Source organism: Emydura macquarii, unplaced genomic scaffold (genome assembly GCF_026122565.2).
Source record: "Emydura macquarii macquarii isolate MOO-44397 ecotype Brisbane River unplaced genomic scaffold, CSIRO-AGI_Emac_v2 contig_2768, whole genome shotgun sequence".
NCBI classification, from domain to species: domain Eukaryota; kingdom Metazoa; phylum Chordata; order Testudines; family Chelidae; genus Emydura; species Emydura macquarii.
Genome location: NW_027132905.1, coordinates 7,784,293 through 7,810,784, shown reverse-complemented (window position 1 = coordinate 7,810,784; position 26,492 = coordinate 7,784,293). Strand labels below are relative to the sequence as shown.

General features: G+C 37.7%; 1 protein-coding gene across 2 annotated transcripts; it reads left to right on the top strand.

The window, feature by feature from the left end:
• Positions 1-29: 29 nt before the first annotated feature.
• On the top strand, positions 30-26,100 carry SMAD5 (SMAD family member 5). 2 transcript variants are annotated; one of them, XM_067566542.1, is made up of 8 exons: positions 30-57; positions 11,539-12,089; positions 13,320-13,571; positions 14,242-14,361; positions 15,147-15,368; positions 18,586-18,842; positions 20,734-20,826; positions 23,358-26,100. In XM_067566542.1, exons 2-8 carry the CDS (start codon positions 11,687-11,689, stop codon positions 23,379-23,381), a joined length of 1,371 nt encoding a protein of 456 aa, XP_067422643.1. In that variant the 5' UTR covers positions 30-57; positions 11,539-11,686; the 3' UTR covers positions 23,382-26,100. The 2 variants fall into 2 exon arrangements, with proteins under 2 accessions (XP_067422643.1, XP_067422642.1); XM_067566541.1 differs by having other exon boundaries at positions 20,734-26,100.
• Positions 26,101-26,492: the final 392 nt, after the last annotated feature.

Below are 26,492 nucleotides of genomic sequence, written 5' to 3'. Positions count from 1 at the left end.
AAGCAGAAGGGGCGAAGAGACAAATCACACACACTTCCGCCTGAGGAGAGAGGATTGGTGAGTTTAGGGAGGAGACTTCAGATGGGGTATGAGAGGGGGGTGTAAAGTGCTGCTCAGTTTCACCTGTTTACACTTTCTGGTGATACAGATGTAAGGGGCAGGGACATTCAGTGAAATTGCAAAGCAGCTCAGCGCTGATAAAAGGAAATGTGTTTTACGTGTGCATAGCTATGAAATTCGTTGCCTCAACTTGTTGAAGTTTAAGATTTAGCAGGATTTTAAAAAAGATGAGCAGCTAATAAGAACAATCATCGTTACACTATATACAACTTAAACAAGGCTGTAAATCCTCATAATTTGTGGCATACATTAGCCATTGAGTGCGACATTTATGGGCAGGTAGTTATTCTGTAATTGTCTACTATAGTAGTGGTTCTCGGCTATGTCGAAAGACTTACACTGACTATGTACAGACAATAGATTTCCAAAAGGGTCCACCCCTCCATTGGAAACTTTTTAGGGGTCTGCAAATTAAAAAAGGTTGAGAACCACTGCATTATGGGATTTTTTGTACGTTCATGCAGTATAGATCACTGCCTGATGCAGGGTATGGGATTAGATGGAGTATTTCTGTGATCCATTAAGGCAGTTCCTGTGTTTCCATGGCTTGTGGATCTGATTAGGGGGACATAATGGAGGAAGCACGGTCTTGTGGTTCAAACACAAGATTGGAAGTCAAGTGACCTGTGTTGTTTTTTCCCCCCCAGTTCTGTTACTTCCTATGTGAACTCGTGCAAACTAATTAACTTCTCTGTTAAATTTTCCTCTTCTGTAAAGTGGGGATAGTATCTCCCTACCTCCCAGAGGCTAATTTCACTAATGTTTGTACAGTGCATTATGATTAAAGTTAAGGTTTTGTCACTGTTATTTTTAGGTCATAGGCAATAAACAAAAATTTACAGAAGCCCACAGAGGATTGGGGGTGGCTCCAACAGCATCCATAGCTGACAGCTCCAGGGCCAACAGCTCAGAACTGTGGGGGCCTCTGAGGCCGGCGGCCTCGGCCCCACTGCTCCAAGCATGAGGCTGAAGCTGAAGGGGAAATGTCATGGAGGTCTCAGAAAGTAATGGAATCCGTGATCTCCATGACAAATTCTTATTAGGAATATAAAAATTAGTTTAATAAAGAATCAGTTTAAACGCATGGGGGGAAGCCTAGCTGCGCTCCCCCTGCCTTGTGTGCAGAGCTGTAGCTGGGCAACTCTCGCTTATGGGGAGGTGAGCCAAGCCTAGCTGTGGCTCCTCTGCCAGTTTAAAGGGTAATCATCTGTTTAAAATGTTTAAACAGCTGATTACCGTTTAAACATTTAGGTTTTTATATTCCTAATTCTTATCATTAGTTATGATTCTTTAATGGAAGGTGCTATGAAATTATAAAAATTATACTTAATGGATAACTTGGAGATCTGATATAATGAGACATCCAGGGAATAACTGGCAAATTTTGTTTTATTGTAGTTTACTTTATGTTGTCTTGTTTATAGCTGCAAAATGCAATTGTAGATACCATATCATGCTGTTCTCTCACTGTAATAGAGCCACTTAATTTAACCCCCAAATATTCAGCTATAGTGGTCGGCCTTTTAAAAACAAAAAAACCAAAGGTAAGGATTATTCAGTGCATGCTTTGCCCAGCTACGGTAATGCTTAAGAAAACCTGCTGTTCATTAGTACCATAACTTTTTGTCACAAGCAAATTCTGAATCCTGATTTTTGTTGTGTTCAACCTCATTTTTCCCCCATTCCTTCAACTACATTTTGCGGCCATGTTCTTCAAAAACTGTTATGTTTCCCTATAGTCAGCAACCAATGGTGGTGCAGGGTGATGGAAAAACTAGTAATTTCAGTAAAGGTGTTTTAGTTAGTATACTTCTTGAAAACATTCAAATGTAGGTTTGAGATTAAAGTAATCTTTATGTAGTTGAGTCTCCTTTGCCTCGAGATTTCATAACTTGATCTCCACAGGAATACAGTAGTGGTTCTGTACTTACCTCACTTGAATCAAACTAAGCCTTGAAATTACTGTTAATGGCCTCAAGGCATTTATTTTTGGAAAAAACACCTGCCCAATGGAATACCGAACTTAGCCAAACTAGCCTTTTTTGCCACCAAATATGGAGGGTATACACTATAGAGGGAGGAGGAAATTTTGAAAGAAATCTTTCAGTGAAAGTAAAGGAGACACAGGTTAACTAAAGTTGATTAAAATGAATGGGGGAAGGAGAAAGTAACTTCTTATACTTTCCCTCTTCTTGGGGGAGTTTTAGAGCTATGAGGAGTACAAAGGAAGGGTGGGATGCAATGAGTGAACATTGTCATCAGTAGGACTTGGATTGAACTGTTCTGATATGTTTAGTTACTGATGGAGAAGTATATTTGAAGGCTACATGCTACAGTGTTGGATAACTTCCTTGCCCTCCTGAATTTTAACCAATGGCTGAACCTGAAAGAGCTCAAGGCTATAAATCATAATTTTCTTTGTTTCCTTATTTTTGCTATAAAGTCAGACTTTAAACACTAGTTTTGATTATCTGCTTTATAATCTTCAATTTGATAAAGTTCTTAATGTTAAGAATTATTCTCATCTCTCTCAATGTGGAGTGCTAATAATGGTTTATTAAATGTAGTGTACATTTCAGGGTTTGCCTGAACAGTCTTTTGAGTGGATTAAATCTTAAAATCAAGAATTGTAATTGGTATATTTTTAGATTTTGGTTTTTAGAGAGGTGTTAAGTGAAAGTACCTTATCTTGTAATAATTCTATTTTAAAAACAAAGAACTAAGTCATTACACAGAGACTTTCTTTGTGATAGTAATATGTAATGTTCCCCAAAGATCTTTACTTTCTGATCTGATTTAAAAATGCAAATCAGTGCAAATCTCTTCTAACAAATCAGTATACCTGTTACAAAGAACACTTTAAAAGACTTTACAATAGAAGTTGATTTTTTATATTAAATTATTACATCAACGAACTGAAGCTCCTGCAGTAAGGGGTCAAGCTCATGCAAATTAATGGTATTTATCCTTACCACATGAAGTATGTGTGCATTTCATGGCTAACAATGATACCTCGTTTAAAATTACTTGCATATTTAACTTTAATAACATTAATACATTATCTCTCACATCCTTGGCCCCATTGTAAATTCTTATGCTGCTCTTTGGTGGAAACCTCTTCAGCAGTGTTTCTAAAATCATGCAAAAGAGTTTGGCTGGCATTTCAACATGCTTGTCTAGTGCAGATTGGCAAGGTGTAGAGCAGTGTCTGCCAAGTCTGTATTCCTACTACCAAGGTTGAGCCTGCCAAGGACTGTCATCCTTGACACAAAGGATCTTTGTCAGACTAGTTGCCACTGATCCACCAACTATGAGATAGTGTCTCCAAATTCTGGGTCAGTGGATGTCACAAACTGACAAATCCAGAATATTTTGCCATTAACTCATTGTACAAGGGGAAGAAGTACATTAGTGAATTATTATTGTCAGTCTTCCCTACAAATCCTGGAGCTTTTGTAAGTGTCACAGCTTTAACACAGTTTAACTGGAATCTTCTGTATATATTTCCTCTTTTTAAAAAGCAAAATGTTCATGCAAGTATATAAAATCTCTTTCTGGTGAAACTAGGGCTGACTTTGTGTCCAACTCATTTTCTCATAGATAGTGTTTAACATCTTGTGCAGTGTTTAGGCTCTTGCACATGGGCAGCTAAACTTTTTGAAGAGTTTATGTAGCTTCTTAAATTTTTTTTTTTTTTAATGTACTGTAGGGCTTTTGAAAAGTGCTGGCTTGACAGATCTGGCGAATGTCTTCCATTTTTCCACAGAATAGGTATAGTCTGGGTTGCAGTTATGTACATTTTCACCATACTTCAGTCTAGTTTTTTTGAGAGGGTGCCTTTAGTGATGAGTGTAGTTCATTTTAAATGATTATCTAGTCCTTGATACCTTTCTGCTAAAACTGCCCACAAAGGCATGTGTTTGTGCTATTGTTTTGGTGATTTCCTTATATGGATTCTTATTAATTGCAAGTTGTCTGTTTGCACCTGCCATAGTTTGCCTAGATCAAGTGTCAGACATGTATATTATCTAAGAAAATATTGATTAGAATGACTAATTTTATATTTATCTTTGTTGGTAAGCTTCATTTAAAAAAAATCTGTTTCAAGTGATGTGGGTGTGTGGCAATAAAAAGAACAATTATTGAATTGGAAAGCAGCATTTGAAGTTCTTCATAGCTTTTATTGTTAAATCATTCAGTTGTGAATGGTAAAGCTTGTCTCTTAAGATCAAGCAATTTTTTTATTTCTATTTATATAATTACCAAAATATATTGCCTTACACTGCATGTTTGGATAGCAGCAAGCGAATTTAATGGTAATATGAAATCAGTTTTCACTAAGACATGTAGAAATCCAATTGGCTGAAAGTTAAAATCATTTTTCAAAAAACTGCTGAACTTCCAGTTTAATAGTAGATTCTTTCTTGACCTTGTTGTCCTCGATTCTTTTTTAAGTTAAGATGATTGTGTTTGTGAAAGAAGCTGAATTCTTAGTTCTGAAGAGGAAACTTGATATTCACAGAACAGATATGGCATAAGCAGTGGCAGTGCAGGCTTCCTTTTAACCATCCCATGAAAGTTCCTCATTCATGACCTAAAATGGAACTTGCTCAGCATGGGAAAGTAACTTGCTGTCAGTTTGGTGTACATTACAGATCAATATTGGCACAACTACATTGCTCAGGGATATGGATTTTTCACACACTCAAGCAACGTAGTTATACTGACCTAACCATTCATGTAGACAGTGGGAGAGCTTTTCCCGTTGACATAGCTACTACCTCTCAGGGAGGTGGATTATCTACGCAAATGGGAGAAGCTCTCCTGTCAGTGTAGTAGTGTCTTCACTAAGGTGCTACACAGCTGTGCCACTGTAGCACTGTACTTGAAGAAAAGCCCTCAGTGACCATTCAAATCTTCATATATGTGGTAGAATTACATGGACAACTCTACTATCGTAATCATTGCTTCCTAGAAATAACCAAGGAACATTTGTCCTCAAGAAAAGACCCTAATGAATCCCATGACATGGATGCATAGAGAGGGACTACAGTGTAAACTAGCAGTGAATATGAAATGAATTAGCTCACTAGGGACCCTTATATTTTCTGGCATCACTGATGCCAGAAAATATATCTCCATGGAGGGCAAACAGCAGCAGAAAGAAGGGACTCTAAACAAAATCAGGTGAAGTGGAAGAAGAGTACAGTTGCCTCAGTTTCAAAGACTATGTTGTTAATCAAATTATTTGGTTTCCATCATAGGAAGAGATGTTATAAAGGGTTCGTATGGTAGAGATCTGTATATATACAAATAGATGTATATAGTTAAGGTAAAAAATACCATCTCTGGCACATATTTAATGTTTATGAATTTGTGGGGCTAATAAAGTTGTGAACTGCAAATGGCTTCCATAGTACACGGTTCTTAACAGACATGACTGCTGAGCTTCTAACCAAACTTCCAATTGTGTAGATAATTCTTGTGGGTAGCTTGTTGTTTATATTATGAAACTGAGTCACTCAGAGCCACTTCTTAGTACTGACAAGTACATTCATTGTTTCAGATTCCACATGGTGTGCAGGAATCCCTGTTTTTCGGTCTCTTGTATTTTTAAAGCTAGTAAGTAGATTATTCCATCAGGAAGAGGATAGTTCTTGGGCTCCCGCAGTGCAACACAAATGGATTACAAGTGGAAGGAAGCTGATGAGGATTATGCAATTCTTGTCCATTTCATTCTTTATTTAACAGTTCAGATGGAGAAATGGAGGGTTTATCTCATATCATAATATACCAACCACAAGTCACCTTTTGTTGATATGTTCTGGCATGAGTTTTGTTCAGGTCCTATTAATCCAGATGCTCGGTTTCCATGATATTGGGCCAGAGGTGTTTGTAATGAAACGTGTATGTACAATTTTTTTCACATGGGTCTAAGAGGAAGAGAAATCTGTAAAAATAGAGATGTGAATTGTTTAATCTTAGTGACGGGGCAGATGTTTGTTTCAGCTACCAGTCCCATAGTTGTTTGTTTCAATAGCCGAAAAACTTGCATATAAAATATTTCCTTGAGAAGTGAACTTAATTTGCCATTTCCACTGATAACCAACTTTGTTTATATTCAGCTAGCCTGATAAGGTACTAAGAAGGGGTTCAGACAATGGACTTGTTCACACAGATTGTTTCCTTCCATTTGCTGTACCCATTAGAAAGAAGTCTAGATCTATAAATCAAATCTGCCCCAAAATCTAATTTGGATATAGAGATTACTTTCTCTTGTGTTCAGTAACTAAGCTCACACCATGCCACCTACCAACTTACGTTGTTTTTATACCAGGGCTAAAGAGCCATGTGCGTAACATGGACATATTAAAGTGTTTTTGTATAGTTTAGGCTATCAAAATATTGGGCAAACAACCTGACATTCCAAGCCCTTAAATAGCTGAGTAGGATAGATGTTTGTGAAAATTAGGCAATGCACTGTGGATTCTCTAGATTTCAAGGGATTTTATTTGGCTTGTTTTTAAAAAAAAAAAAAAAAAAAAAAAGGCAGTTGTGAACAGTTTTTTGTGAAAGGGAAACTAGACACAATGAACAGTCTCTACTGTTGTCTGAGATGAGGTCTTGGGTAATTTATGTATGCCATTCTGAATAAGCACCTCAGCTTAAAGTTCCTTTTTGAACAGATGATCTTTTTGGTGATACAAAATGTTGCAATGCAGTTGCAACTAATTATAACAAATATGCCCTTTCTTAAGTGTCAGGAAAGTTAATGACTTCTGAACGTGGATGTTCCATTGAAATATTTCAAGCAACAGTCACTGTGGTACTCCTGAACCTTTTTATAATTGGCTCTTGACCCTATATTATCTGCATAAAACACAAGTGAAGAATCTCAATGTAGGATAGGTACGTAGCTTTATTCATAAATTTTAACGCGCTTTAAAAATGGCAGTTTTTAGGATAAAAACACATTTAATTTTTTTAGATAAATAACTTAAAAGGTGATTTTATGGCATTAAAAATACCCAAAGAAATTATCAGGATTTTTAGTCTACCAGTAAATAAAATCTTTTTTGCATTCTACGTTTTGTATTAAAATAAGGCTTTAACCTTCATCAATATTGCTCTGTCTAAATGGCATCTCCCAAGAGCTTATAATGAAAGCAAAATTCACCGCACCATTTAACCTGCTAGAAACGTTATTGATTTTACACTGCTTTTAAATAAAAAGTGGAAATGCATTTCCCTTTAAGATGACCAGGAAGTCTGATCGTGTTGTCAGGTAGCCCAAATTGATTTATGGTATATGAAGTTGTTCATTATATGGTGTACAAATTATATAGTTCTGCTGAGTTAACAGTATCATTTTAGTTTGTTTTTCTGTACAGTTGAAATTCTTAGCTCCTCATCTTCTGTGAAGTTAGGAGGGATCTTAGAAGCAAATCTAGTACAATAACCACCTATAAATTGACAATGGGTATTTGAGTCAGTTTTACTACTGCTTGCATAAGACTTTGTTTCAAGTACATATGTTGGATAAGGTTAGGTGAACTTGTAAATGACTCTTTATTCTGCACTTCATTAACTATTCACTAACTATTATTCTTTATTCTGCATGTTATTAACTGTTCATTAATTGTTCACTTCCATTTGAGAGAATAAATATAAGGACAACTGCCACTCAAGTGCCAAATGGTGAAAAAGGAACTTTCTCATTTTAAATCTTTCCCTTTAGATGGTACATACATCCCAAAATGCTGCACAGAGCATGGGTCAGTATAGCTATTTTAAAAGACTTTCTTAGTGTATTTCAGAATTGACAGCTTGGAAAAGATAAGACCAGTCTGAAATGGTTTGTTGAACCCCACAGTCTCAGACTCCAATATGAGTTCTGTTCCTCTTTGTATAACATTGTGCCACATGAAGAGAGGAGATGGTCTTTTCATTACTCCTTCTCTTTTCAGCTGTTCTAAAAACCAACCCAGGATTGTGCATAAGCAATATTAAAATAAAATGTTTTCCCAAATGATATCTTTTAACAATTTCATAACAACCTGTTCTCTGTAGACAGGTTCTTAGTATGTTATCAATTCGTCCTTTGTAGTCTTTATCATTCTCCTGAGAAGTGGAATGGATACGGTACTTTTTCTCAAAGACCCCCAAGAACCCCAAAAGCCTCAAACTTCTTTTGTTAGATCTCAGGAATATAGCACCTCTTAGTTTTGCTGTCTGATTACTGAGCACTGAAAGCAAGAAAGCAGGACTTCTAAGACCATGATGATCTCATCTACCCCAACATTTTTTCCTAAAATCATGTATGTGTAAGACTGATAATTCTAACAAAATTCTGTTGACACTTGCTTCCTTCCAATTGATTCTTACTTTGCCAAAATTGAGAACACTTAAGCACAAAGCTGCTTTCCTGTTAGAAGTGGCTGCTTAGGCTGGTTGTTATAAGGCACCTCTTTGTCTTTAATGACCTTTATTTCTAACTTCCATTATGGTTTTAAATGCCATTTGCTTACTGTATCTGTATCAAATATTACAAAAGGAATATTAAAAAGATAAAATTTCAGATATATATTGCATGTTGTCATGGCACATACAGAATAAAATAATATTGATTGATACGTGTTCTGCACTTGTTATTGCATGACACATAGGATAGCCATGTTAGAACAGTTTTGATGGTAGCAGTTTAGAAGAAAAGTTCTAAGAAATGTCCTAAAATTAGTTACAATGCTTAGGGATCTCCAGGGTATGCATGTGCTGTAATAATCCATAATAAGTGTTTCCTGTGGCTGTGCTCTGCCACTTGGTAGTATTTAATGTGTTTTGGGACAGAAAGATGGTTCTGATTTAAAATAATATAAATAGCAGAATTTGTAATTTGCTTTTTTCCCTCCCTCTCAGTGCTACATTAAACTTGTCAAAAATAGAACGTGTGTTTGGGAAATTTTGTCCCTTTCCCTGATATTCTACATGGACGCACAGTGGTTTTGGCATTTATTTATTAGGAGTGGTATAAAACTCCTGAAAGTTTATTTTGTGGATTTTTGGTCTGTTTTTTTGCTATTTGGTTGCTGCTTGGCTTTGGGTAAAAATGAGAATGATGCTCATTTACCTTACAGAGTGAATTAATGTTTGTAAGGAAGCTTGAAGATGGAGAGTATTAATGAGAGCTAACAAATGAATGGTAATCAGACCTGGAAAGTAAGTTACTTTTGACTGAGCAGCTTTTACTTGTCTTTTACTAAACTTGCATGCTCTTTAAGATGATAAACTTTGTCTGCTCTTTTGGTCAAGATTTGTTCCTTTTCTATGTTTCCTGTCACTGGTACCAATGCATATATGTAAAGGCTGTCCATATACATGATCTTTCAGACAGAAAAGCAACTTTTCACTGAAATAACATGAAAGCCATTTGGCATATCCTTCTATTTTGCCTGGAAACCAGTCATGGGTGATTGCTGTTAAAAAATATCACCGTAATATAAAGTGGTTATGGAGCAAAGAATAAGTGCTTATTAAAGCAATATAACAGCTCTCTCCTTTATTTTTTCTCTTTTGTTAATATGATGTGTATTGAGGAGCAAGTAAAAGTATTTTAAATAGGGTTTCTACTGACACTTTTCCCAGATTTGAATTCCTTATTACTTTCTTAGGCAAACCTCCCAGAGCTTTTAACAGCTTTACTGGCTTTAATGGCCACTGGATCAAGAAGAAGGCTATCTAGGACGGTTTTTCTTCCTGTAGAAGGGCTGTACAAAGTAGTGTTAACCTTTTTTATTTTGATCATGGGAAAGTGTGTGTTCCTTTATTTAAAAAAAAAAAAAAAAAAAAAAAAAAAAGAGTCCACGTGTGGATACAGTATTAATGTTTTGGTTCAGAATACTCACATTTTTATCCTTGGCTGATATTCAGAATGATTGCTTGATGTAGGCTTAAGTTAATGCTTTAGTTGCTGCTAATGCAGTAATAAAGTGTAATAACTAGTGTAGTAATTTTACTTTCCCTCTTATGCGTTACAAGAAAAGCGATGAAAGTTCTGATGATTAAAGACAGTAGTCTGAGAGTAATGACTTGTTGAAGTGAGTAGTTTTATCTTGTTTAATACTGGAATACTTAAATAGGTTCTTTTCTCTTCTATGCAGATTCAGTGTTCCAGAGTATGTTAGGTGTTCTCATTCACCAGAGTTGATCAAAAGCTGAGAGACAATATTGTTTGGCAGTCTCTGTAGCAAGAAAGGAAGCATCTTTTGTTATTGACATCCTTTCTCTTAGCTCTGCTCTTGCTTTTTGCCAGCTGCTCATTGTCTGTGCTTGCTTGTGTAGTATTCACAAGGGATTTCATGAGTTCTTATCAGCTAGTTGCCACAGCACATCGTTTCCTCATGTCATCTTTACTCCCTGTTTTTTAAAAAAAACAGATTTACCCCAGAATTTGGTGGGTAGTAAAAAACAGGGCAGTGCGTGAACACAGTTTCTTTATGACATTGTGTACAGAACAGTATTGTTTCAAATTAACTCCCTTAAACATTTTATGGTAAAGGTCTTATTTCTGGTACTTATTCAGCAGTGTCTCTTTTCAGCTTTTTAGGATGAAAACATATTGCAAAAGCCTGAAAATCCACTGCTTATAATCCCTCTCCCAACAGCCAGGAGACTGGGGGGAGGCATATAAGTGAAGTGGCAAAGGTCACTGACCATGTCTGAATTCTGTTTTTATTACCTATACTCAGTTCTTTCAATCTCATCATTTAGTCTGCTACAAAAAAGTGGAATACCCAAGCAGAGTCCAAGAACAGCACCCTGGTAGAAGCTTTAGCATCCTCTCCCTTCTCAGCAGATAGGTGATGGCAGGATACATTTCTCCAGAATATTGCCTTTGTATCCTGTTAGTTACCTATGTCTCCCAATTTGTCAGTATCTACCTTTGGTGAGTAGGATTAATTCTTCCCTTTGAAGTTTAGTAAACTTCTTAGGAATTAGGCAGATAAGTTCTGTACTTTTTTTTTAATCATATCTACACTAAACTGTGTGTTATAAAAAGCTAACTTGGAAAACTTTGGATTAAAGTCCCATTAAACCAACCAATGTCAGGAAATCCAAAGTTACAGGAGATGGAACGGAGTACATTACATCTCTTGGAAACCACCCATGCACCCCTCCAGCCAGCACTGATAAAGTCTGAAAGGAGTCTTATAACATTTTCCTTCAATTAGAAGGATGGTAGCTATGATGTGATGTGGGGACTTGGGGACTCCAGTGGTTTTTTAAAAGAAGCCAAAAATTGGATCCACCATCAAGGATGGAAATAGTTACTCTTCCTATTTAATATCTGAATTGTTTTCAGCTCTGCGTTCCTCTTCCCCCCCCCCCCGAGGCTAACTATTTGTTGTTGTTTTTAAACAGGACCAAATCACAAGAATCGTCCCTTTTGATTTATAAGTGACATCTATTCAATCAGGTGTTATCTTCCAAGAAATAATACAGTTGGCCAATTGCTTTTTGTAGACACTGACATTTATTTATAGAAAAGTTTCTTGAAGATTTGTGTCAAATGACGTCAATGGCCAGTTTGTTCTCTTTTACTAGCCCAGCTGTAAAGCGTTTATTGGGCTGGAAACAAGGAGATGAAGAGGAAAAATGGGCGGAAAAGGCAGTTGATGCTTTGGTAAAAAAGTTGAAAAAGAAAAAAGGTGCTATGGAAGAATTAGAAAAAGCCTTGAGCAGTCCCGGACAACCCAGCAAGTGTGTTACTATTCCTCGTTCTTTAGATGGTAGACTTCAAGTTTCTCACAGAAAAGGCCTGCCCCATGTTATATACTGTCGTGTCTGGCGTTGGCCGGATCTACAGAGTCATCATGAGTTGAAGCCATTGGATATTTGTGAATTTCCTTTTGGATCTAAACAGAAGGAAGTTTGTATCAATCCATACCACTACAAAAGGGTGGAGAGCCCAGGTAAGTTTGAGCACGGCTTTCTATAAAACTGAACAAATTGTCCCCAGAAAGTGTTGCTTTGCTAGTTGTCTGGGTTAGTGGGAGGATGGAGTATAACGTTCTAGTTAGAACAGGTGCAGTTTTCCTGTAAAAGTCTTATAACTATAGTTCACTGTGTAGCGTATGATCTGTGGAAGAGATTTCTAAATCCTGGTTCCCTTAAAGACAATGACAAAATTGTCATTGACTTCATTGTGACCAGCATTCGGCCCTAAATATAAAAGTAGCTGATTGAAGACTTCATATTGTTTGAGAAACTTATCTATAAACCTCAGAATTCATATAAGTAGGTCTGAATATTTTTAATCAACTAGGCATTATATCAGTCACAGTGGGCATGACACAGGAAGAAAAGATGTGGAGGGTCTGTGGTGCTCCCCAGTCAAGCTCTAAACAATAGGTGATTGATTGGGAGAGGGCAGACCAGGAATGATAGATACATCCAGGTTCCTGGCACAAGGTTCCCACAGATAAGCATGGTGAGGAAAGTAGAGTTCTTGTAGCTGGGAATGGGAGAAGGGCAGTCTTGTAATTTCTGGGAAGTATGTTTAGCAGGGGAATCAGCTTTCCACTGAAGTGGGCATAGGAGGATTTAATGCAACATTAAGGTGGAGAATTTGCACGCACAAATCGGGAATTTGTAAGTTGCAGTTCTAACAACAGTAACTCAGCAGTGGTGCTTGTAGAAAGGTGAATGTTTGACAGCGTGTGTACACAATCCAAAATAACATGTATCAGATGCATACTTAGATTGCTAATGTTGTAGAAACATTGACTTTTTAATTTTCTTACTTGAGTTTAGAGTTTAATATAGCTTTTTGCACTTAATCATATGTTAGGAGGACACTAATCCTTTAAAATCATTAGTACTTTCCACTTAGTATGCTTGCTCTGTACAAAAAGGCTCACTTAACTGGTAACAAATGACTGCTTTCAGTATTGTGAAATATACTGTGAAGCAGAGCAGAAGAGTAAAGTACTTTTACAAAGTATATTTTAAAAAAATCTACAAATTGTAAGAAGCACTTAAATCTTCTAACTCCTTTTTGTTGCTCCCCCTTAACTGTTAATGGAAACTTTATTTTTTGTGGTTAGTGAATAGTTAGTGCATTATATTATGCTGTTCATTCTTGCTATATTTTTAACTCAGGTTTTTTTAATTGATTGTTTTGTTGGTTTTTGTTTTTTTAGTTCTACCTCCAGTGTTAGTGCCTAGACATAGTGAATTCAATCCACAGCACAGCCTTCTAGTTCAGTTCAGGAACCTAAGCCACAATGAACCGCACATGCCACACAACGCTACATTTCCAGATTCTTTCCAGCAACCCAACAGCACGCCGTTTTCCATTTCACCAAACAGTCCCTACCCACCTTCTCCAGTGAGCAGCACTTACCCAAGTTCCCCTGCCAGTTCTGGACCGTCTAGTCCATTTCAGCTACCAGGTGAGAACAATCTGTATTTGATCTCTGCTGAGAAATTAAAATATGCTTATATGGTAATACCAAAAGCTATTGCAATTCCCTTTTGCTTCTGTTTGTTTCTGATATAAATTGATATTGGCTAAATATACTCTTAATCATTCATTACTACTTTTCCTTAATCTTTGAAATGGGTCAGAAAGAGCTCTTGTGAATTATTTGTAATAGTTTTTATTTTTCAAATACCATTAGACGTGTGGTTTGGAGAAGTGGGGTTACTAAATGAATTTGGTGTTTTTAAATATGAAGTGCAATGCAGAGAAGAAATATTTTAACATATAATAGTCTTCTCTTAAGATAGAAGGAATTTGACACGCATAAATCATGTCATGGAGATCATGGAGGGCATAGCTTATATTAAGCATCATCCAATAGTACGGAATGGTAGTTTCGTATAAGACCTCAAATACTACAGCAGTGAGTTGTGCTGAAGAGTATTGACTTGGGACTCTTAATAAATACATATATCTAACCAACATGTATACACTCATCACTCTAATAACCAAGCACCTGACAAAATGTAAGTATGTCCTAGCTAGGTGAGCAGAGCAAGGCCTTATGCTCCACTTGACAGCATCTGTCTGTCAGTCTTCACTTTATAGTTTTAACTTGTTCACTTTTTCCTTGCTTGAAGCTGATACTCCGCCTCCTGCGTATATGCCTCCTGAAGATCAGATGGGACAGGATAATTCACAGTCTATGGACACAAGCAACACTATGATTCCTCAAATTATGCCAAATATATCCAGCAGAGGTAAGATAGTATGATAGACTAATTTTTAGTTTGCTTCTTTAATGTTAATAGCCAAATTCAGTGGTTGACTTGGAGTACCTTATATCTACTTACCAATGCAAAACTTGCAAATGGAAGAAGTCCAGGGTTATACCAGGAGGAGCAGCCCCCAGGAAGAGAATGCAAGATGAAACAAATCTTATCTAATTCATTTTTACACCGTTTTGTTGATTGGCTTGTTTTTAAACCTGTTAAGAAGAAGAAAACAACAAAAACCCTCTTCTTTTTGAATTGTGCTTCTTTTAACAGTTAGGTGTCTTATTTTTTTTTCAGAATTGTTCAGAACTTATCTTTTACCTTTGATTGGACATGGAGTTGTGTGTGTGAGGCATCCCTGAAGATCAGGCATCAAAATGTCAATTATAAATACATTTATATAGAAAATCTTATTGTTTATTTGGCAGCACTTCTTTTATAATTTTCCCCTTTGTTTGTGTGGGTCTTTCACATAAGCCTCAGGAAGGGGGAAAAGAGGAACCAAAATAAGAAGATGATTGTGAAACAAAACTTTCAGAGTAACTCAAGGCAGGTGTAGTTTCTGAGGTGCTTTTACTTACCTTCTTTTAAATTGATTTGATTTCAGCAAATTGGTAATGTCCTTTTTAACCACATCACACTGCCTTTCAAGTCGAAGCATAAGATACAGACGTGAGATTGTGGGAGCAATTGTTTGCTATGTGAAAGGGATTGTTGAACACTTGTAGATTGAAATACATGTTGACCTATTTTAATTTAATTTCTTATAGATGTTCAACCTGTTGCTTATGAAGAGCCCAAGCACTGGTGTTCAATTGTTTACTATGAATTAAACAATCGCGTTGGAGAGGCTTTTCATGCATCTTCCACCAGTGTCTTAGTGGATGGATTTACAGATCCTTCTAACAATAAAAACAGGTTCTGCTTAGGTTTGCTGTCCAATGTTAATCGCAACTCAACTATTGAGAACACTAGGCGACATATTGGAAAAGGTAATTCATAAATGTACTTTATGCCTCCTTTATGATTAATAGCAGTAAGTTGACAAGCAAAGACTTCATTGAGAACAGGTATATCGTAATGTACAAAAATTGAAATTATAAATGGTAGCTGCAATGGTATAAAATGAGCCTGGAGAAAAGGTTTATTTAAACAAATTTTGATTTATACGTGTTTGATATATGTGGTACACATTGGAGAATGCCGATCACAGAATCCATACAACTAATCTAAATGATGTACAATATAGAAATCCCTTTCTTCTAGAGTAGGCAGGATACAGTTAGCAAATACACCTGCTGTGACTGTACTATATTCAGTGCCAGCACTTTTAACAGAATTGCAGATCCTGGGAATATCGATCAAGTTCCATATATACAATTACTATTTTAGATTTGTTCCTCAGAAAAAGTTCTTGCTACTGCTTAGGAATATTTCAAAGTTTTGTTCTTAGTTCACACAGGATATTTGAGGGCTGTCTATAGTATGTTCAAATATCTTGCATAAGTTGAAAGCAAAATTAAAATAAGGCTATAAGGATCTGTTATGTCTGAGTGAATCCAAGATGGGTGAGGAATGGGGATGGTCCTGGATTTGACAGATCTTGCAGGATCTTGAAGTTTTCCCCTGGGTCTGCCATACTTTTCAGCTGATAGCACTATATGGACACACAATTTTCACACAGATGAAGCCTGCTCAAGATCTTAAGTGTTTTAGTGAATTTTTAAAATGTCCCTTTATATGCCTTCCTTTATTCAAGCCAATAGCTAGCTAAGCCTTGAGATGAGAACCCTTTTCTTACTGCCCTGCTTTATAAAGCGCTTTTTAGTACTGACAATTGTTGTTCAGATTATTCTCAAAATTGCATTACTATTGGGCTACTTTTGATGTGGAGTCAGTTTTAACTCCAGGAACCATCAATAGGTTAGAAATGTGTAGATATCGGAGACAATATTACAGCGCTGTGCTAATGACAGTGTAGATAGGCTTGCATAAATTAAAATCTCTAATCCTTAATAATGGAATTTTAACTCTGGGATAAATGTAGACACTGTTATTGGGACAGTTATTTTCTAGGATGACTTCTGTTATCTTGACAAGGGAATACAGTTACATTATCTATTTATGAAATTTACCCTCAATGTCTCACCTTTCTTGGCCTCACTATAACAACACAACCATGGTAACCAAAAATGCCAAACTTCTTACATTTCTGTAGAAACATTCCATCTCAGCCACAGGACACTTTTGAAATTTCAGAATTATCTAGCTTAAAAGTTATTTCATTCTTGAGTTTTATTTCCCCCAAGAGAAGCAGACCTTTCTGTCGCAGCCTGCTATGTACTACTGTTCTTTAACTCTACACAGCCTGCCTTTCCAACTCACCTCCTTAGAGATCCCCAACCAATATCTTAACCTGAAGAGGCCCAATTGAGTAGTGGGAGCAGGGAAGGAGCAGAATTGAACAGAGTTAAATGAGAGAGAGGCGTGGCCCCAAATCCACCGTGAGCCACTTGCAGTTGATTGGCTGACAAAGCAAACTGCTTTGAAGTTCCTTTTCTCAAACCTCATGCCACCTCAGACTCCCTGTGGACCTTATGAAGTTCACCAACAGCAGTCAGTCTAAAAGATCAGCTCAGTCTTCTTTTGTTATATGCAGTGTTGTAGCTGTGTTGGTCTCAGGATACTACTCGAAAGACAAGGTGGGTGAGGTAATATCTTTTATTGGACCAACTTCTTTTGGTAAGGGAGACAAGCTTTTGATCTTATGGAGCTGCTCTTCAGGTCTTGGAAACTTACTCAGTGTCATAGCTAAATACAGGATGGAACAGGTAGTTTAGCATAAGCAGTTAACACATTTCAAGGGGCCATTCAAGATGAAGTTGTCCCTTATCACACCTCAAGTCATAGGGTGGAAAGGCTGGGGGAAAAGGTAAAGCAGCTGGGGTGGGGATTGTTAGAGGATTATAGATCATTGGTTCTCCACCATTCCAGACTACTGAACCCATTTCAGGAGTCTGATTTGTCTTGCATACCCCAAGTTTCATCTTACTAAAAACTACTTGCTTACAAAATCAGACATAAAAATACAGAAGTGTCACAGCACACTACTACTGAAAAAGTGCTTACTTTCTCATTTTTACAATAGAATTATAAAATAAATCAATTGGACTATAAATATTGTTGTTATATTTCAGTGTGATACTTGAACCTGCTTTTCACTTGTGAGCCTTGTCTGAAGCCTGAGCCCTTGGTGGTAGGGTTGAAGCATGTAACTTAACTTTGCGGGACCCCCTGTGACATGGGGTCCCAGGCAGTTGCCCTGCTTGCCATCCCCTAATGCTGGCACTGCACTTGCAATCCCCCTAAACCCATCCCATGACCACACCCCGTCCCAGGGGCTGCAACTCCCAGATTAAGAAACACTGATCTAGATGAGTTGAGTACCCCCTGGAAAACCTCTGCGTACCCGCAGAGTTATATGTACTCTTGGATGAGATCCATTGTTATAGATACTGGTAATAAGCCATAAATCCAGTGTCTCCCCTCAGTCCATGATTTTATTGTCCAGCAAAGTTATTAATTTAAGCTACCAGACTCCACTTTTGAATGTGGTGTACAGGTTTCTTTTGAGGATGAGGACTGATGGGTCAGATACAAAGTGGTTGCTCTGTGAAAAGTATTCACTCATAGGTGTCATAGTGTTTTTGTCTTTTATCATTTTCCTGAGAGAGTACATTGAGAGTAGTCATTGTTTCTGGTTTCATCTACATAGTTGCTATTGGAGAATTTAGTGCACTGGAGGAGGTATTGTGATGGGCGTGTGTAGGACCCATGGATCTTGAAAGATGTGTTGGGAGAGGGCGTGAGTTTGATCACTGTAGCAATGGAGATATGCCTGCAGGTTATGCTATGCATCTGTTCTGGCAACATGTGGTGCCACTTTTAGGTGGACACTATGCATTCTGTCCTATAATTGATGAGAGAAGGCCATCTAGTGGCTGATGTAAAATGAAGTTGTTTGAGATGAGAAAGTGTATTAAACTGCTTATGTGCATACAACTGGAAAAATACCTTTTCAGGAAAGCTCTTCAAATGGAAGGCTGACTAAATTTGTCTCAGACCTCAAGGGAGGTATTTGCAGTAATAAAGCTTGATTATAACTTGAAACAACTTTTTATTTTATTTTTTTTTCCTTTTGTTTTAAAGGAGTTCATCTCTACTATGTTGGTGGGGAAGTCTATGCTGAGTGCTTAAGTGACAGCAGCATATTTGTACAGAGCAGGAACTGCAACTACCATCATGGCTTTCACCCTACCACTGTATGCAAGATACCCAGTGGCTGCAGCCTAAAAATTTTTAATAATCAGGAATTTGCTCAGCTTTTAGCTCAGTCTGTCAACCATGGATTTGAGGCAGTGTATGAGCTCACCAAAATGTGTACCATTCGAATGAGTTTTGTAAAGGTAAATAAATTCTGTCTTTTTATATCTAAGCATTTAAATTTACTGGGAGATGAGAGGTTCAAGCAAAGTATTCAGATTGGGATTGATACTATATTGCAGAAAGGTATTTGTGATGTACCATGATTTGTACGTTTTAATCTGACACCTTGTGTTGGAGTATCGTTAATGTTTTATGTGTGAGATACTTGCCAGGTGAGTATGTTGGCCATAGTAATTCCATCTAGTCTAGTTAAATGTTTCCTTTCTCAGGTCAGAAGCATGCTATAACTCCTGTAAACTTCCATTTTTCAAGAAGGTTTAATGTACTCTTGCACTTCAATTTGAATGATGGGGCAAGAATAAAGTGACCTGCTGGACCACTAAAATAGCTGTCATCCATATGGGAAAACTGAAGGAATGCATAAATAGCAGTTTGACTCCTCCCCGTGCCTTCCCCCAATTCCTTCTCTCCCCAAAAGCTTGAGTTCTTAAACAGATGAATTATATCAACCCTACGGGCCTTCAGAATACTTTTTGGTAGAACAAAGGGAGATTTAAAAAAAAAATTATGTAGCCAAATTATGCTCTCATGTTTCTTCTTTCTTTTATTTAAAAAAAAAAAAAAAGTTCCTCAGTGTCGGTGTTTTTAAAAAAAACCTGGTTTTGTATTAGTAGTGGTCTGACTTACTTTTACTGAAGTAAAAGAGATGAATTGTGCCACTAAGTTCTACTGCATCTGGCCTTTTTAAGGATGTTCAATATTGGGTATTCAAGGTTGAAACAAATTGTTTGAGCATTTGTACAGCCCTATAGTAGTGTATGGCTCATTATAGAAAACAGAATAAGACACAGACCTTTGGCTTAAAGATCTCAGTCTGCACAGCTAAAAAAAAGGAAGGGTGTGTAAAGATCACGGTAAGGTGGTCAGTGGAAGAAGCATTTGTGAAAAGTGGATTTTAAAGGAGGAGAGGGTATAACACAGTAGACTTAACATATTTGTAAAATAATATATTATGTTAAAAAGTGGCATGAAACAGTGATGCTCTTGGTTTTATTGAGGTCACTCTTCCATCCTGTCTGTGTAGTCCTTGCACAGTATCCTGTGGAGCATATGGCATGTTTTTGTACTAAGAAAGAACTTTGAAAATTCACTTGATGTTATAATCATAGTAAAAAGGCATCTGTTTTTCTGATATTCTGAAGTAAATAGCATGGCTCTAATTTACTCCTGGGATTCTTTCTTCTGGGCCTCTAGAGTAAATTAATAGATTATTAAAGCCAGAAAGGATCACTGATCACCTAGTCTGACTAACCTGCATAGCATATGCCATAGGATTTCCCTGAATTAATACCAGCTTCAAATTCAATAGCTTGTGGAATTGCAGCTTCTATCATATGGAGTCCATCTATTACCTTATACAGTATTAGTGTTTGCACTTTTTCTGTTATGTACTTGTTTTATAGTAGTCCCTACGGGCTCCAAATTAGATTGGAGCCCCATCATGTTGTGTACTCTACAAACTCATACTGAGACAGTCTCTTTCTTGAAAGGCATAAACAAAGGAGACAGAAGTTAGGAGAAAGGAAATATACCCATTTTATAAATGGAGTATTGAAACATAGGAATTAACCGTGGCCAAGATTACACAAGAAGTGTGTGTTAGAAACAGGACCAGAACCCAGAGCTTCTGAGCTGTAGTCCAGTGCCTTAATAGCAACACCATCCTTCTTCTTTTTCCTTTTTCCTCTTCTTCCCCTTTAGCTTACAACTGTTCTCAAGTATATGGGGACCTCTAATAGGCTGTAGGACATTTAAAGCTAACACTGTATTTCCTCTTGGTAAAATTAGTTTGGATTAAGAGTGTGTGCACTCATAACATGAAAGATATAACATTTGTTCATTTTTTTATAGGGCTGGGGAGCGGAATATCACCGGCAAGATGTCACAAGCACTCCATGTTGGATAGAAATTCATCTTCATGGGCCCCTTCAGTGGCTGGATAAAGTACTTACACAAATGGGCTCTCCCCTTAATCCTATCTCTTCAGTTTCATAGTGCTGAAGTATTTCCTTCAACTATACTTTTAGTGAACTTATTTTAATTCTAGAGAAACTTCCAGTGTGGATACTGTAAGCTACATGAACAGATATTATGGTTTAACTTTTACCCCCTTTGTGACCAATTTCATCATGTATTGTTGATCATTTTTACATTTCAATTTGTTCTTGTGATACTAAAGTGACAATTGAGCCCTTTGGCGGGGGAGGGAGGAGTCTCTTGAAAAATTTGCAATATCTTTTCCCTCCTTCATATGAAATTTAAACAGGCATATGTCTAACTGGAAAATATTTTCTTCATTGTCAGCTAGGGACAAGAATTTTGAAGACAGACTTTAGGAGTAAATACATATAATAGATTTTTAGTGTTAATAGAACTGTACATTCTCTTTGCTGAACATGTGCAGTTCCGGCTTTCAGTCAGTATTTTTAGTGTAGCTGTGCAACATTTTATGGAAGACTTCTGCCATAAAGGATATTAGCCTTTATTACAGCTACGTTTGCCTCAATTTGAACAATGTGATTTAAGTGTACACATCTTGAAATACTCTTTTTTACAAATATGGAGTGGTGTAAAAACATTTGCATTAACTTATGGAAAGCGCAGTCATATATACACTATCTGTGTCGCAGAATAGCAATTAGTGTTGTTCCATTCCAGTTCTGTAACATTGCTTTTATCCACCATTTAAAGCAGGGGTGTCAAACTCATTTGCTATGGCGGGCCAGATTTGGATTAAATGTACTTCAAGTGGGCCATACATACCATAAATCGAAATACTAGGCACTTTTGGAGCGCTGTGTCTCGTACACACAGCACACCACGCACTGCCGCCAGAGTACACAGATCTCGTGACGGTGCAACGCTGCAACATCTCGTGGGGTTGTATCCTCTGGCGCCAGCGTGCGACACCACGACATCTCGCGGTGTTGCACTCTCTGGCGGCATCGTGCGCTGGCGCCAGAGGGTACAACACTGCGAGATGTCACGGCAGCACGCGCTGCCGCCAGGGGCCGGATGTTTGACACCCCTGATTTAAAGAGTAATTGATAGAAAGTAAGCTGTGTGCACTGTACTAGTCAGTTCTTGTTTTGCCTTGATATACACCCATGCTGTTTTGGATGTAGTTGCCAAGGCCTAGTTTTTAGGTATCCCTTTGTATTTTAGCATAAACACTACTTTTTGTAAATGGCTGTACTTACATTGCAAAGGAGCTAAATTCGCTAGCTGTCTGTTTTACCTATCCTGAACTGGCATGTTTTAGGCCTCTTAAGTCACTCAGCAGTTACTATGCAGTATTAGTGATGACACTATACTTCATTTCTGATACAGATTTGATTAATATATCTTGTTCTCATCCTGTTTGAATATTGAATGGCTTAGCAAATTGGCAATTGAGTGCAGAGCCTTTTATTTCTAGATCATCAGTTTAAATGTGGATGTGGTAGGTAATTACCAAAAATCATTACTATCAAGACTTATGTCCTGTGTGAAATGGCGGTCTTTGTCCCATTCCTAATGAACAAGTGTCCCCTCATATAGTCTAGGCCATAGTTTCTCAACCTGTGGTACGCGTACCCTTGGGAGTATGCGAGACACAGGCAGGGGGTACCCGGAGGAAAAACAGAGTGAAGGGGAGGTGGGCGGCAGCTGCCGACTTCTGGGGGAAGTGGGCAACAGCCGCCTGCTTCCTGCCAGGTCCAAGCTCTGAGCTGGGAGGCTGATGGCAGCCCCCAGCTTCTGGGGAAGGCAGGCGGCAGCCCCCGGCTTCCAGCAGAGTCCCAGCTCCTCGGCTTGAAGATGGGCAGCAGTCGCCTGCCCACATCCCTGGGCCCCAGCCGGCATGGAAGCCTCCTCTGCCCCAGCTCGCCCACCTCCCGGGCTGACATCCAGGTGGCAGCCCCCTTCTTTGCTCAAGGCCCAGTGCCCAGACAACTTGTCAATTTCACTGCTCTAGCTGAGCAGTGAAATTGACAACTATGACAGCCCCAAATTTTACCAGTTACCCTCTTTTCCTGTCTCTCTCTCCCTCTCTCGCCCTCCTTCCCTGTCTCTCTCTCACCCCTTTCTTCTCTCAAGTCTATGGCAAAAAATTTGACGCGGCACTTTATATTCCCCAGCATTGGCATGCCACTCAGAGCCTCCTAGCTTTGGCCAACATCACCTCTAGCCCAGGCACATCCTTGAGTTGTGCACCCCCGGTGTAGCGGTGGTACCCCTACCCATACGATCTGACAGTCATATAACGGCCTTATATACTCAGCCCTTCTTCCAACATATGGCTCACATTAGTCTGTAAATATAAAATCCTGTGGAAAATTGAGTGTTGGGGTACTTATTAAAATGTTCAGAAGTTAGGGGATACTTGCTACTTAAAAGGTTGAGAAACACTGGTCTAGGTATGCAGCTGGCATTCTTATCAGAGAAGCCAGCAATTGAATGTATATGGAGATTAAATTGCCCTTTCTCCCATATAGGAAATACTTCAGGGTCAGTGTTGAGGTGCACTGGTGTACAACTGTGAGAAGGCTTGTGGAGCAGCGTGCTGTATCTCTTGTGTCTCTCAGTAGAGGACTTCATCGCCAAAGTTGTCAGTACAAACACTGAATAAAAAAAAGGGACTCTCTGGGTAATTCCTTTCCCTGAAAAAAGGAGGAAAGGAAATGTACTGTTGAGAATACTAGGTGAAGTGAATTATGGCCTGACTCTCTTTTTTTTTTTTAATTCTAAAGTTTTTATGTGCAGAGCAAAGACTGTTGTCATGTATAATAACTATGCACCCTTCCCTTTCTCTATCCCGAACACCCACCAAAAGATGAAATGTTTGGGAGGTAGTCTAAAAACTCTAAAACTCAAGTACTTATTAAAAGATGCTAACTAGCTAGTTACTGCAGTCCCAAGATATTGATCACTTAAGTTCTTCTTGTGTCCTTTTATTGAATGACATAGTTTGTGCTTAAATGTGGTAATCCCTGTATCACATAATACATAAGTAAAGAATCTTCTTAAAGGAAAACAATTGTTTACATGTCATGATAAATTCTGTTTCTTATGAAATGCCTTAAAGGAATAAAGCTAAACTGATCATTTTCACAGAGCTATAATGCTGTCTTGTACAGGAATAAGTATTTGTACTTGATCTTAAACACTTTTTCTCCAGCATTTTAAAAATAAAACTTTTTCAGGAAAAAGGGGAGTAACATTACCTTGTCACTTATCTTCTGGACCACTGTTTATTCCTTTGAACTACAGCCAGTGATGGTTTTATTGAATGAGCTACAAATTCAGCTGTTGCCCAAAAAATCAGGCCTTCCATACTCAAACTGAGCATTTTCCTATGCCCAGTTTCTCTTTGTAAGTTTATGAATCTGAATATATTCAGCACGATGGTATCTTTTCTTGAATAATTTTTATAATTAATGGCATGGTACATCAAGTTAAAAAGAGTAAAATCTCAGTTGCAGGGCCTCTACAAAAATTACAAGATTTCACTGCATCAAAGGCTAACCTTTTTACTGGCTTCATCTATGCTCATGTGTACGCTTAGCTGAAGCTAAGTAAATGATTCAGGAATGGGTGCATGGGTATGCACAAACCAGAACTAGTGCTTAATATGGGCAGGCTGGCTACATATGCATTAGTACTCTAATCTTAGCAATATTACCATGCATATCCAGTCAACCCATTCCTGATGCTGTTGCTAAGCATGAAATAGAGGCTAGTTAGTGCTTGCCTGTGTCTATGCATCTGCTTGAATTTAAATACCAACAGAAGCATAGATATCCTAGTGCCTTCTTGCCCCTCCATGTTCTTTTGCAGAGGCCGACTTGCTAAGTGCTGCCCTTGCATTTTTAAATTGGTGCTTATCATAAAGACTAGGACTCTGTAAGGGCTTCTTAGTTTTGTGTGGTGCAGATCCATGATATATTTCATTCTGTTTAGTTTTATCTGTGTTGTGGGTATCACAGATCACACATCTATGCAAGAATAGGCTGGCTGAGAACTGCTTGACACTAAATATGTTAAAATTCTGTGCTGGCAAAGATGGCAGCTCCTATCACACTATACCTGTGAGTGCAATTACTGTTTAATTACATTGCTAGCAGGTACAGAGAAACTGGGTAGGTCAGAGGCTTGGAAATAGAAGATAAAGCCTAGCCCAGGTCAGATTCAACATTACCATTGTATGAAAGCTATTTTGCCCTATATAAAATAAGTGACTTCAATTTTTGTTTGATGGGCAAATTTCTATATCTCACTAACCACCAGCAATTAATGGTTAGCCTTATCCGTAATACTAGCAGAGATCCTAAAGATAGAACAGGCATGTACTGAACTACCGTTTTGACCTGCTCATAAAGCTGCTGTGACGTGACAGAGTGAAGTGAAAGTTTGGACAGAAGATTTCAGTCAATCCAAAACATTTCATGAGTATTAAATTCATTTAATTGTAAGAGATGACAGGCAGTTATTGTACCCAAAGGGACAACATCGTGTTATGAGATCTCCTGTAGAAACCAATATGTAACTTTTTGGTATGATTGAACAGATAAGAATGGTTTTTTTCAAAATGGCTGATTAGTCAAAATAAGTGAAGCAGCCTACATATTGTGATTTGGTATAGAATTTCTTTAAAAAAAAAAAAAAAAAAAGCCCTTGGAACTTTTGATTTTTTTTTTTTTGCCTGAAACTATTCCCCCCTCCCACCCCCCACCCCCCAAAATTACAGTGTAATACACAGTATTACAGTGTAAAAATTGTTTACCTGTTGGGCAAATACTCTTGTAATCTAGGCTATACAAAAGTCAAGATTTTGCTAGCTTGAAATACTCTGAAAACTAGTGTTTTAGTTTCCCAAACAGTTACTAGTCTTTGATAAATAAAAGCAATTTTAAAATGTTTGCCCTCAAAGGAAAGTTCGTTTTTACTTTTGTAGTCATGAAGGCTCTTTTCTTATGGCGGAAACCCATTTTGAATTCAAATTGATAGACAAAACCATTGCATTACAATGTACTATGCTTTATTATGTTTTTGTGTTTATCGCTAGCATAACCTTCGTGATTCTATTTACATGGTAGTAAACATGGTTCTAGCAATGAGGTTTTTTCATTTAACTCTATTAAATATCTTCATTTTGTTAACTTTAAAATGATTGTTTTGCTATGTTATATTTTTAAGGATATTTTTGCATACTGCTGCCCATACTTGAATAAACATGAAAAATCCCCTTTCAAAATGGCTTTTTTCCTATTTTGCTCTAAATTTAAATTCAGCAGATGACTCCAGTACTTATAAATGTATGTCTAAATAGGTCTGTTTTAAAGAGGTATAATCTCTGTCCTACAAGATATAATGACCCAGAAACTCTTCGTTATTCTTGTAATTGTCACTACTGATGTGTCAGTTATATAGGTATTGCTCCTATAGAAGCGAGAACCATGGAAACGTAAATTTTAGCAAATCTGGTCTGGAAGTTTTCACAGGTAGAGGACACAATTTTAGTCAAAATGAGACACCCCAATCCCAGAATAGCCAATAGCCCAGTAATTAAGACACTCGCCTGGGATGTGCCCTTTCTTGCCTGAATCTGCATCTCCCACATCTCAGGAGAT